The sequence below is a fragment of the Nothobranchius furzeri genome, chromosome 10 (assembly GCF_043380555.1).
Source record: "Nothobranchius furzeri strain GRZ-AD chromosome 10, NfurGRZ-RIMD1, whole genome shotgun sequence".
Lineage (NCBI taxonomy): Eukaryota > Metazoa > Chordata > Actinopteri > Cyprinodontiformes > Nothobranchiidae > Nothobranchius > Nothobranchius furzeri.
This window is the reverse complement of record NC_091750.1, coordinates 28,739,294-28,752,611: the sequence shown is the minus strand read 5'-3', so window position 1 is coordinate 28,752,611 and position 13,318 is coordinate 28,739,294. Positions and strand designations below refer to the sequence as shown.

Here is a 13,318-nt window from a genome sequence, read left to right as displayed (position 1 = left end):
TCTTCATTTTATGGAAAAGTGTAATTTTTCTACATCCTTCTTTGGTTTCAGCTCTCACTCAGGATCTCCTGTATCCATATGGACCGGGTCACAGGGATCTAGAAACTCCTAAGATGGATGATGGGAGTTCGGCGGAAATTACGTTGCTCCTCCCCTTCGTTTTCTTCAATGCACCCTACCGTTCCATATTTGTAAGTATTTTGTTTGAACTCCTTCGAAAATCGGTTGAGTTTTTTTGAAGATGGGTTCTTAAGAAAGTTCATGAATAATTGCTCCAATTGAAAACATCTGAACTATCCACCATGTCTCTGCTGTTCAGCCTATTTGTTTCATCTCTTGCTAACAGGTCAACAACAATGGTGTGATCTCCTTCAACGTTCAGGTTAGCCAGTTTACTCCAGAGGCTTTTCCTCTGAGCGACAGCAGATCTTTCATCGCTCCACTTTGGGCAGATGTGCACAACGGCATCCGTGGAGATGTGTACTATAGAGAGACCACAGACCCAGAACTACTGGAAAGGGCGACACAAGATGTTCAGAAATACTTCAAAAACATGCCCACCTTTACGGCCTCGTGGGTCTTTATTGCAACATGGCACCAAGTGACCTTCTATGGTGGAAGCCAGACGACCCCGGTAAAGTTTGAACTTTGTTTAAATATCTGGATCTTGTATTTGGACACATAAAGCGGCAGGTTTTGAGACAGAAGCCAAAATCTCCAGATTAAAACTAATTAAAAAAAGATACAGCAATACAATTAACTTTTGTAGCATTTGATATAATATCAATTATTGTTATTAGTCTTTCGATGTGTCTTAAGAGGGAACATTTATTTACCTTTTAAAATGGTGTCTGACAATCATGGCTCCTTTCCTTTTGACTACACTTTTTCTGACTTTGAAACAATGCCTGCTCCGTTTTCAGGTGAACACATTCCAGACTGTGCTCATCTCAGATGGAGTAGTGTCCTACAGCATGTTCAACTATGGAGAAATCACATGGAGCACAGGAACAGCCAGTGGTGGAGATCCTTTAACTGGGCTGGGTGGGACAACAGCTCAGGTATTCCTACAGTTCATCAAAATCCGTTCATGTACAAGTCTTTGTTTGGTCCCAGAATTACATGGAAAACTCCAACTTTTAGGCAGGTTTTAATGGCGGAGACATCGGTCATTTCTTCAACTTACCTGGATCGCGGTCAAACGATGTTGTAAATATTGAGCAGACGACCAACGTAAACGTTCCAGGACGCTGGTTCTTCCGCGTAGACACTGAACTGATAGACCCTGCCAACGGCTGCAGCCACAATGGCAAGTTCAAAAAATGAAACCCTTATGTCCATGTTTGTCTAGTTTCTTCATTTGGGCTGGGACTTAATCCAGTTTCTCACCACCTTTAAATTTCTCCTTCATCTCTTTTAGGGCGTTACTACAGACGAGGGGAGATCTTCTGGTTGTCTGACCAATGTTCTCAGCGATGTCGCTGCCTTGACATAAATAACGAGGTGCAGTGTCTTGAGGCTCCATGTGGGCAGTTTGAGAACTGCGAGCAGCAGGAAGGGGCTTTTTTTTGCCAGCCTACCCGCACCAGTACTTGCGTGGTCTTTGGGGACCCCCACTATCACACCTTTGATGGATTCCTTTATCACTTCCAAGGCACCTGCTCCTACCTGCTAGCTCGGCCCTGCTGGGAGATGTTAGGATTGCCCTTCTTTAGTGTGGAGGCCAAAAACGAGAACCGTGGGGTGGCTTCTGTTTCCTGGCTAAGAGATGTCACAGTGGAGGTGTATGGTCACAGAGTCATGATACCTAAAGGCAGTCTGGGCACAGTTCAGGTGAGAACATCTTTAATATTTACCGTAAATCCTCTAATACAGGCCCGGGCCTGTATTTGACTCAAGCTAATCAAGCTCCAGGCCTTTATTGGAAGGAGGGCCAGAATTAGAGGCAGGCCTCAATTTCTATTTGAGCAAAATGAACTAATGGTTCGCTGGAGTTTTTGACAATTAAAATTGCGCCCACATTTTCAAAGTTAAACACATTTCTTTTAACAACGGTAGTTTCTGCTTCAGCCCTCTCCCCCCTCCCCCTGCTTCAGCCCTCTCCCTCCTCCCCCTGCGCAGCGGCCGCAAACTCGCTGATGCGCCTGCAGCCTCAGAGTTCCTGCTGCTCTAAACATTAAAATAATTATTATTATTTTCTGTTCCTCACTTCTGATTTCCTTCAATGGTGTCTGTTTGTTGCAACCAGCAGGTACAAAAACTAACTTGTTGTTATTTGACTATTTTTCTGTCCTGTCTGTTTATTATCTTCCTGCATCTCCTCTCAATCCTAAAGAGAAACTGCTACCTGGGTTCATATATATTCACCTCATGAGTTACCTTTGAACTGCAGTTCTAAAAGATCTACCGACCGCAAAAACAGCGGAGTGCTCGCCGGCCGCACCGGTGAGGTGCGTCACCGGAGGACAAAACAGGTGATGCGCTCCGCTCCACAGCAGCGAGACGCATCAGGCACAAATAAAAGAATAAAAGACAGAAAACATAAAAGGAAATGAGCCGACATGAACGATCGCGTGTTAAATTAGTTTTTGAGGTGGCGATACCTGATTTGTTACTGTTACTGTGGCCGTGCTCAGGACGCAGATGTCTGGAGCGCGTCAACAATCAGAGCTTTGCATGTGCAAGCTGGTTAAGGTTAGGATGGGGGTGAGGGGAAGGTTAAATTGCAAGAGGGTAAAGGTCGCAATTTGGTTAAATGTCCGTTTTACGGCGGGTGTCAGTACCGACGCTCTGGCACAGCGCGTTGCGCCCCCGAGCGCAGGAGCTTGTCACCTGCTGACAGCAGGCTGCTGTCTTTTCCGAGGACTGCATCTTGCCGGTCATTATCACGTGACAGCGACTAGTCGACGACAGGCATAACAAGTCACTATAGAGCGGTGAAGTCGACTAGTGACTAGTTCATACAACCCCTGCTACTGCTCCCCAGAGTGTTCTGCAGCATAATCAGCACGTTCTCTTTGAACTTGATATCAAATTTTCGCCTCCTCTTCGTCTCCGCACGGTTAAAGTTACCCTCACTGGCAAATCAAAAGTGAGACGGATGACACAACCGCCCCCACCCGGCCACAATAAAAAAACGGCCATTATTCACCTCCGCCGACTCCGACACTGGCCAAAATGTGATATCTGGCAGTTAATTGAATACAGGCTAATATTAGTGGATTTACGGTAATCACCTCTGTGCCATTTCAATAGAACAGTTTATATTCAGTCTTTGTCCTTCTTCACTGTCTTATTGTTTTATTGTGTGTTTCCAACTTAAGGTGGATGGATTAGTGAAGACCTTGCCGGTCCAACTCCAACTTGGTGCAGTCAAGGTGTACCAGTCTGGGGTGGCTGTTGCTTTAGAAACAGACTTTGGACTCCTGGTAACCTACGATGGCCAACACTATGCATCCATCTCCTTACCAAGCTCCTACTTTAACAATACTTGCGGCCTTTGTGGAAACTACAATGACGACCCCGCTGATGATCCTGTTCTTCCTGATGGCTCATTGGCAGAAAGTGTGGTGGAGTTGGGAGGCAGCTGGCGAGCAGAAGACACAGACTGGAGGTGCACTGATGGCTGCACTCAAAACTGCAGTGTTTGCGACCACATTGCCGAGGCCACGTACTTTCGCTCTGACTACTGCGGGTTAATCAACAAAACTGATGGACCGTTTCGAGACTGCAGAGCTGTAGTGGACCCGACAGCTTTTGTGTACAGTTGTGTATATGATATGTGTAGCTACAGGGATAATATGACCACACTATGCCATGCCATCCAGGCCTACGCTTTAGCCTGTCAGGCCCTTGGTGTCACAATACGACCCTGGAGAACTCGTACTTTCTGTCGTAAGATTTCTCACACACATAAATTTACTCCAATCCACATTGTTAAGGGGCCTCATTTAACATAATCTGTTGTTTCTTTTTGGCTTTCAGCCTTTTCATGTCCGGAGTTTAGTCAATACCAAGTGTGCACAAGTGCCTGTCCAGCTTCCTGCTCAGATCTCACCTCTCCCTTGTACTGTGTACACCCTTGCACCGAAGGCTGCCAGTGTGACCCTGGCTATGTTCTGAGTGGAAGTCGTTGTGTACAACAAGACGACTGTGGCTGTGAGCATAACGGCCTCTATTACCCCCTCAACGGCACTTTCTGGGCAGGCCCCCGTGGTGAGGAAGGTGACTGTACACTCCGCTGCACTTGTGGCATAGCTGGACAAGTTTCCTGTTTCAATGAGTCCTGTAAGGAGGGTGAAGTGTGTGTGGCCGAGCTGGGCTTACTAGGCTGTTACCCTCGGAGGGAGGGAGTGTGTTCAGTCACCCAGACGTCAATCGCATCCTCCTTCGATGGCACATTTCTGTTATTCCCCGATGACAGCTCTTACTATCTACTAAAACTGTGTGGTCCAACACCGGCTAATGGATCAGTGGTGGAAGTGAAGATTGGCAGGAGGCTAATGAACAAAGGTCCCGTTTGGAAAAGACCTGTGATAGTTACCGTGGCTAACCTTGAGGCGCAGGTGGGAGGGTCAGATTTTGACACAGTAAAGGTTAGTAAATTATTATATTGTTTTAGGTGTTTTTAATTTTATACAACACTCAACGGGGTTTTTTGTGTCTCAGGTGAATGGTGAACCAGTCGTTCTCCCGTTTGTCCATCCAATGGAGACGATGATGATCTACAAGGCACCAGGAAATGCCACGGTTGTGGAATCTCGAGGTCTCCTTCGTGTTCAGTACACGCGCCAGGGGTTCCTCAACATCTCCCTTTCTACAATCTTCTACAACGTTACTTGTGGCTTGTGTGGCGTCTTTAACAGCAACGTCACAGATGACCTGCGCCTCCCCAATGGACGCCTGGCAGATAACACCGAACAGTTCACAGAAGCCTGGAAGTCGATTGCAGATGACCTCACTTGCAACGGCGACTGTGATGACCTGTATCGCATGTGCACCGACCTTCGTCTTTACCAGAGCCCTTGGATGTGCGGAAACATCAACGACCCAGGGAACAGCTCTTTTCTGGCATGTCATTCAGTGGTCAATCCTTCACCGTTCTTCAGGAACTGCTTGTACAACATGTGTGTAAGAGAAGGGAACCGTTCTGCTCTTTGCTCCTCACTGCATGCTTACGCCACAGCCTGTCAGGATGCCCAAATAGGCCTAGCTTCCTGGAGGAGTGCTACCAATTGCCGTAAGTAGATATCTCTTAACATGAAAGAGATCTTGTTATGTTTCATGGGGCTTTCCCTCTTCCTTAAAGCCTGTATCTGGTTTTTATACATGTTTGATGCCAACTGAGTGACAAAAGTTAAACAAAAGGGAATTATGCTCTCTATTGCAAAATCCCTCTCCTGAACAGCTTAAAATGAACAGTGCTTCCTGCTTTAACAGTGTATTTAAAAAAAAAGGGTTGCATATGAGTCATAGGTCTTTGGTGGCTTTTTCGTGTTGTGGTCTCCCTAAGCTGGATTACTGAAATAAACGAAGAGGCTTTTGCACCATATTCTAATTTTTGCAGTTTCACCTGTATATTGTATGTCCGTCACAAACGTATTAGAAAATTATTGAAACAAGCAAAGAAATTAAAAATATCTGAAGATCCTGGCAATATAAAGATACTCCAATGGGCCAGTATATGCAGGTGTTTTACTCCAGAAAGGTAAAACGTCATTCTTTGCCCCATAAAAAGATCCATTCTAGTTCAGGCCGTTCATTGAGCATGCTTTGGTAACACTTCCTTCTAAAGTCCCCTAATTACTAAGTACTTACATGTTAATTACATAGTAAGTTAAAGTGTAGTATTTTGTAATTAATGTGTATAATTGTAATAAAGTTTGATTATTGTGTAAAGCAGTATTTACTTTAATAAAAGTAAAAATAGAATTGAACCTGAGTTACATGGTAATAACTGTTTATGGTCTCAGAAACATTAATACACTAACTTACTATGTAATTACCATGTAAGTACTTAGTAATTAGGGGACTGTAAAAGGAACCGTTACCTGTGTGTGTGTGTGTGTGTGTGTGTGTGTGTGTGTGTGTGTGTGTGTGTGTGTGTGTGTGTGTGTGTGTGTGTGTGTGTGTGTGTGTGTTAAATAAAGCACTTGAATAGAAACAAAAACTATCTTTCATGAAGGTCCCAAACAAACTTTGAACCTGACACCTTAAGGTTACCGAAAACACAACTATGTCATTTAATTGAAAGCAGGGGTCATTTGTAATTCCTGAGAATCGTGTGAACTGATATGTATCTGCATCAGATGGCTGACGAAACATCACATCTGTAGGTCACTGTGGTCCATCTCCACTGTAAAATGAATTTGTTCTCATCTTCTGGTGTTTTGCTCCAGCTCTTCCTTGTCCAGATAACAGTCATTTTGAGGAATGCACAAGTGCTTGCCCTTTGACCTGCACCAACCTAGATGAGCCCGAGGAGCCATGCCCTCTGCCGTGCCAAGAGGGATGCCAGTGTGAAGACGGCTTCGCGCTTCGAGATGGGCTCTGCGTGGCTCGAAGCGACTGCGGCTGCATGAGTCACGGTCACCAACTGGCTACTAATCAGACTTTCTGGACAGACTGGGAGTGCCAGGAGCGCTGCTATTGCAACGGTTCTGACAACAGCGTATACTGTCAGCTCTCGCCCTGCCATCCTGAGGAATACTGCCAGGAGAGTGACGGCCTGTATTTCTGCCAGCCCCGGACCGAGGCCTTGTGTGTAGTTGCTGGCTACGGTCATTTTCTGCCCTTTGGCGGCGTACCATTTGAGCTCCAGAGCTCTTGTACTCTGAGGATGGCCACCAGCGTCTGTAGAAGGGGGGGCAGAGAGAACACACTGACCAGTGGAACCTTTCCACAGTTTAAACTGGCAGCTCGTAATGAGGAACGAGACACAGGCCAGGCCATCTGGTTGAGGGGCTTTGTTCTGGAGGTCTACGAGTATGAAATCGAAGTGTCTCGAAGCTACAGAAACACAGTCACTGTAAGTACACGAACAGTGCAGATGAATGGGATTGTGCAAAGGGTTTAACTTATTCATGACCTTTCGTTTATAGCTTTCAAGGAGTCGGACTTCTTTATAATGTTTAAAAGTTGTCTTGACCAGTGGTTGTCAATGGCTTTGGACAATGGCTGCTTTACTCCATTTCTCCCATCCTTCTACCTGACCATGAGCATACATACAAGATGCATCGAGCCTAAACAAATCTCTAACAGGACCTGACAGATTTATTTTTGGGGAACAGAACATATTTTGTCTTCGTAACAGGCTACAGATGAAAATGTACCTAAGATCATATTTAAAATTGGCTGACTGATTCATCCCTTAAGTTTGGAGGCAATTTTTATGCATTCATAATTGGATTCTATGCATTCTTGGAGCCTAAAGTTAAACGTTTTTCTAATACTGGAGTGAAATTAAGTAGCCAAGACAAAGAAATAACCAAGACCTTTAGACAATCTTGAGATGTACCAATCAAGACCACATTAAACATTAAAAGAAAGTCTGACTCTCATGATGAGGCGCTGTAGGGAACACCTTATATAACGTTGAGGCTTGCCCTATCTTAGCCTGCTTTTTTCTGTCCTGTGAAGGTCGTATTTGTTGCGCTTGTCAGGAAATGTTATTTCTAATCAAGCTGATAGAATAACCACGCTGGGAGCGAATTCCTCTTTGATTGGCTTAAGGAGGATTTTATTTCAACCGGCATCTTTTATCCGGCTGGATTTGGCTCAGATGAAACCCTGACCCTGAGCGACACTTGGACCGGGTTCACAAACCCACTAAAAGATCTGAGGAGAAGTGGCGCACACTTCCACACATATTTGACTACTCACACACCCTCTTTCCTTCAGCTTTTCCCCATCTCATTGTTGCTTATAGGGTTTTACTGATAGGTCGGTAAGTATTTGCCTGGACTTCCCCACATACTTTGAAAACTTGCAAGTCAGCAGCATTAGAAACTCCGACTTGGTGGTAGAAATCAGTCCTGCGTAGGACCTGTTTTGTGTTCACCGTGTTTAAACTAGAACCAGTTTCCCTCTCCACACTCAGGTCAACAAGGAACGTTTGTATCTTCCTTTGAAGCTGGGTTTGGGAAAGGTCAACATCTTCACCTCAGGCATGATGCTCATCCTGGAGACAGACTTTGGCCTGAAGGCAGCTTTTGACTGGAATACTCTCCTCCTTCTGACTTTACCCCGGGATCTTTACAACACTTCCTGTGGTCTCTGCCAGGGCATGCCCTCATTCCCACCCACACTAACAACTACTGACTGGGGCATGACTTGGGCAGAAAGGGACACTTTCTGCCAGGTGGGCTGTGGAGACTCTTGTCCACACTGCGGCCTCGGCGAGAACAGCGTGTCAAACACATCCCCTCTCACGGTGTCCGATGCCAACGAAAATGGCGACGAGGATAACGGAGTAGCCACGGGCATTCGTTTCCACATTGGAGATGGCCTCTATGTGTTTGTGGAGCCTGAAGCAGTGAGGCTGTGTGGGCTAATTGTGGATCGGGGAGGTGCTTTTGCACGCTGTCACAGCAAGGTGGCGCCAGCGTTCTTTTACCAAAGCTGCCTGCAGGACACCTGCTTGGATCAAGGAGCTCAGGATACAATCTGTAACTGGCTTCAGGTCTATGCCAGCACCTGTCAGGCTCAAGGAGTGCCTGTAACTGGCTGGAGGAGTGACACACCGTGTGGTGAGTCCTTTCATCTTCTAAACTCTGCTTTGACCGCATGCAGCAGGCAAAACCCAGTTTTACAATGTGTGTGTTGTACCCCTCCCCATCCTCCCTGGCCAGGCTGTTCTGCAGACTTTGATTCTGTTTTTATTGAAATGACTCATGTAAGAGCTCAATAACACAGATGGTGTGTTACATCTGGAGTTACCAATGTGGAATATGATATTTTAGGGCAAACACAGCTGCAAATTACTATTAGATATCCATATTTCTATATTCAAAGTTGAGGCGTATTTACATTTTTGACCTTTGTTCCCGTCTTTAATGTAAATTGAGTCAGGACAACGGTTTACAATACCTGAAGTGGTGTTCTGTGAAAGGTTATGAACAAACTAATATCACAGCTGTTTGAGCAGCCTCAGTTTGGAGAATTAGAATTTCAGTCTCGATTGGATTGATGAGCTAAAGGCTAATTAAAGCAAGACTAAAGACACAATTCAAACCTCAAATTTTAAAAATATTACCAGTTCAAGCAAAACCTCTTATAAACCTTTGCATGGTTATCCATTTTGCATTACGTAAATATTTGCTAAGCCGCTAGCTAGCCTTGAGCATTTTTGTCTGAAAAAACTGACATTTCTGCCAAAATACTGATGTAATAAAATGTAGAGGTTTATTTAAGCATGTTTACATGAACTCGTGAACTTCTGCAGACATCAATATGCAGTAGTTGGTTCTACATTCTGAAAAAGACAACAAAACCCAACATTCCCCAAATGATCTAACAAGAAGACTCAGCATAATAAACAGCTGATGTTTTTTCCTGCCTTCTTTCTCCCAGTGCTGACCTGTCCTCCCAACAGCCATTACTCCAGCTGTGTGTCGGTCTGCCCGCCCCAGTGTGCTCCCGCCCGTGGCCAGAGGGACTGCAACCAGGACTGTACGGAGGGCTGCCAGTGTGACCAGGGCTACGTGCTCAATGGCAAAAGCTGCATCCTGTCTCAGAACTGTGGCTGCTACACAGACGGAAAGTACTATGAGGTCTGTGCTCTCTACCTTCAATAGTAAATCCTCCCTTTACCTCACGTTGTCTAAAGCCTTTTTTTTCTTTCATTTTAGCCCAAACAGCTGTTTTGGAACAGCGACTGCACCAAACGCTGCCAGTGCATTGGACGAAACCTGGTCCAGTGTGACCCCAGACGCTGTAAGGCAGAGGAGGAGTGCACGCTTCGACACGGAGTCCGAGGCTGCTTTGCACGGCGCTCCCAGCACTGCGTAGCCTCGGGTGGGGGGGTCTTCAGGACGTTTGATGGGGCGTCGCTGCGTCTTCCTGCGTCCTGCTCTTTTGTCCTGTCCACAAACTGCCACAAGCTGCCTGACCTCTCCTTCCAGCTCATTGCTAACTTTGATAAATGGAGCACACCCAACCTCACCACCATCTCTCATGTCTACCTTTACATTAACGAGGAGAATATACTCATTTCTGGCAGCACTGTCAAGGTAAAGCACTGGTTTCACCCTTCTGTCCCGTCTCAGAGCGTATAGAAATAGAATAAAGGGGCATTGTTGTTTCTAATGTTGCAGCAGCAATTCCAGCGTGGAGATTTGTTCCTTTTTTAATGCTTTCTGTTGGATAAATGTCATGTGCTGTCCAAGAAACCTTTAACAACTGTATAAATGGATCTAATTCAAATCTTAGTTACTTTCCTAGAGTTCTCGAAAAAGTCCTTTCTGTCCAGTTGACCAATTACCTGACCACTAATAGCCTGTTGGGTACTCCGGTTCTGGCTCTGGGCCATAGCATTCAGCTGTGAGTGTACTCTACTAGATAAAGATCTTCTGATTACCTTAAAGCCTGATACATCCTTATCCTGCTTGAATCCAGGTGAGCTATTAACCCCAGCGTTGCCTTGAAGCGGTGTAAGAACTATGTTGGCATTAGCTTAAGGGTGTTGAAGTTGTTCAGGTCATGTTCAGAGCAATCACAGCACCTGGTGTTGTCTCCTTTGAAGTGAATCAGTATTTATAAGATATCCATGTATGCAGATGATACCCCAACTTCAACATCAAGCTTTTTTTCTTTAGTGTTAGGATAAAGTGGTAGACCTTTGGGTTTGTGGTGTATCATTACTTGTCATACTGGTTGCAGGAGCTTCTAAATTCATTTAAATTGGATCTTTAATGTTTATTCTCCTTTTTAGGAGACAATTTGCATAAAGTCTGGCTCACAATGTATGTTTTTGATCTTTGCAAATTATGACTATGTCACAATGAGAGCCTGGAGAGGTCGAACATAGTGTGGCTCAAGATATCAGTGAGTCAAACTGCCTCGCTCTAGTAGGAGATTCCAGGGGTCGTGGTCATTTGTAGACTGTGGTCGTAGATTTTCTGACTCTGCTTGAAGATCATCGAAGGGTGGGTTTGGTCGTAGGAGAGCTCCATACCCTGTAGGTGACCTCGTCACACTTGATGGCGACGGATCTTTGGATTATACTCACTGGCACTGTTTTTTGTCACAACTCCTCACGCCCAAAGATTTTATTTATTTTTATTTATTTAGCCTTTATTTAACCAGGTTGGTCCCATTGAGATACAAGATCTCTTTTGCAACGGAGACCTGGCCAAGACAGACAGAGCAGCAGCACAAGTTACAACATTAATACATTCACATTTAAATACATTTCCACATAAACTCAATTAAAACATGAACACACTGTTAGTCTGGATTCCAATGACCTAATCAGAGTCTTAAATCCACTCAAGGAAACCAAGTCCTTGATTTTTAGATCTGTCTGTAGTGAATTCCACGTCGATGGAGCAGCAAAGCTAAAAGCCGTCTTTGCCAGCTCTGTGCGAACCTTGGGAACAACAAATTGCAGAAGTTCACTTGAGCGGAGGCTGAACTGATTCTGCTTTCTTGACAAAAGACATGGTAAATAAAAAGGCAAATATCCACATACAGCTTTATAAATAAAAACAAACCAATGCATGAGTCGGCATACCCGCAATGAAGACCAATTCACTTTTGAATATAACAAGCAATGATGGGTAAGAGGCCAACAGTTTGTTATAAAGTGCAAGGCACTATGATACACACTGTCCAACATGCTCAAACAGTGCACGGGGCATTCATGAACAAGATGTCTCCATAGTCTATTACAGACATAAATGTTGATTCTACTAACCTCTTTTTTACCGTAAAAGAAAAGCAAGATTTATTTCTGTAATAAAATCCTAATAAAAATCTCAACTTTTTTGTTAAATACTGGATATGGAGCTTAAAGGATAACTTATTGTCAATTACGAAACCCAGATATTTAAAACTAGAAACTAGTTCAATCTGATGACCCAGACCAGTAGAAATGGACCTATTCTCTGTTTTTCTTTTTGACGGAGAGAAACACATAAGTTTAGTTTTATCAGCATTTAGTACAAGCTGCAAATGGCACAATTGTTCTTGCACTTGATCAAATGCTGATTGAAGATCCTGAAATGCCTTTGTAGAGTTTGGGGCAGAACAATAAATAACTGTATCATCTGCATAAAGATGTAATTTAGCATTATGAATCCTTAGACCAATGTTATTTATGTAGAGGGTGAAAAGTAATGGACCAATAATTGATACCTGTGGGACTCCCTTATATAGCTGAAGTTCCTCAGAAACAGCACCATTTAGCTGTACAACTCAGGTACTGTTTGATAAGTAATTTTTGAACCATCCTACAGCCTGGTTAGAAAAGCCAGTTTCTACAAGTCGATCAATCAAGATAGAATAGTCAACAGTATCAAATGCTTTTGTAAAATCAATAAAATGTGCAAGACAGCATTGCTTGTTGTCAAGAGCTTCAGTAATATCATTCAAAACTTTCATGGTTACTGTAGTGGTACTATGTTTCTTTCTGAACCCTGACTGGTATTCAGATAGTATAGAGTATGATGTAAGGAAAATCTTTACTTGATCATTGGCCAAGGATTCAAGTATCATAGCCACTACAGAGAGCTTTGAAATAGGCCTATAATTATTTAAGTTACTCGGGTCTCCACCTTTAAAAATTGGCAGCACAAATGCAGATTTCCATTCTTTAGGTATTTTATTTGTTTTCAAAGTAAGATTAAAAATGCAACACAGGGGTTCTGCAATGTACTCGGATGCAAGCTTGAGGAAGAATGGTTCTAGTCCATCTGGACCAGCTGGTTTCCAAGATTTGAGTTGTTTTTGGGCTTTCTTTACTTCAAATGTTGTAAATGGTTTAAAGTTGAAAACATCAATATTATTGTTTCTGACAATGCTAGATTGTTGAGATTGACGGTCTGGTGGATGGCATGATGAGCCTGATGTCACAAAATGTGTATTAAACAAATTTAGCATTTCCGTTTTATCACTAATATTTTTGCCTTCCACATGTATATTTGAAGGTAAATGAGTACAGTTCTCTGATGAGGATAGTGCTTTGATTTCTTTCCAAAACTTTTTAGGATTAGTTAGATTTTCAGTTAATTTGTTCAGATAGAAATTTGATTTTGTCTTTCGTAAGAGTAAAGTACATTTATTTCTTAAGTGCTTTAGGGCATTTAGACTTTCGTGCCCT

At 43.8% G+C, this 13,318-nt stretch overlaps 1 protein-coding gene across 2 annotated transcripts in view; it reads left to right on the top strand.

The window, feature by feature from the left end:
- Positions 1-13,318, top strand: part of tecta (tectorin alpha) — a 32,817-nt gene that overhangs the window by 6,349 nt on the left and 13,150 nt on the right. For both annotated transcript variants that reach the window (XR_011521763.1, XM_054731041.2), the window contains exons 2-13: positions 52-191; positions 347-634; positions 924-1,061; positions 1,144-1,309; positions 1,421-1,833; positions 3,324-3,894; positions 3,985-4,595; positions 4,669-5,239; positions 6,399-7,027; positions 8,099-8,747; positions 9,571-9,770; positions 9,849-10,229. Coding sequence is in view for 1 of the 2 variants with exons in the window: in XM_054731041.2 (XP_054587016.2) it covers positions 52-191; positions 347-634; positions 924-1,061; positions 1,144-1,309; positions 1,421-1,833; positions 3,324-3,894; positions 3,985-4,595; positions 4,669-5,239; positions 6,399-7,027; positions 8,099-8,747; positions 9,571-9,770; positions 9,849-10,229 (4,757 nt within the window). In the remaining variant the exon portion in view is untranslated. The remainder of the gene's footprint in view (positions 1-51; positions 192-346; positions 635-923; positions 1,062-1,143; positions 1,310-1,420; positions 1,834-3,323; positions 3,895-3,984; positions 4,596-4,668; positions 5,240-6,398; positions 7,028-8,098; positions 8,748-9,570; positions 9,771-9,848; positions 10,230-13,318) is intronic.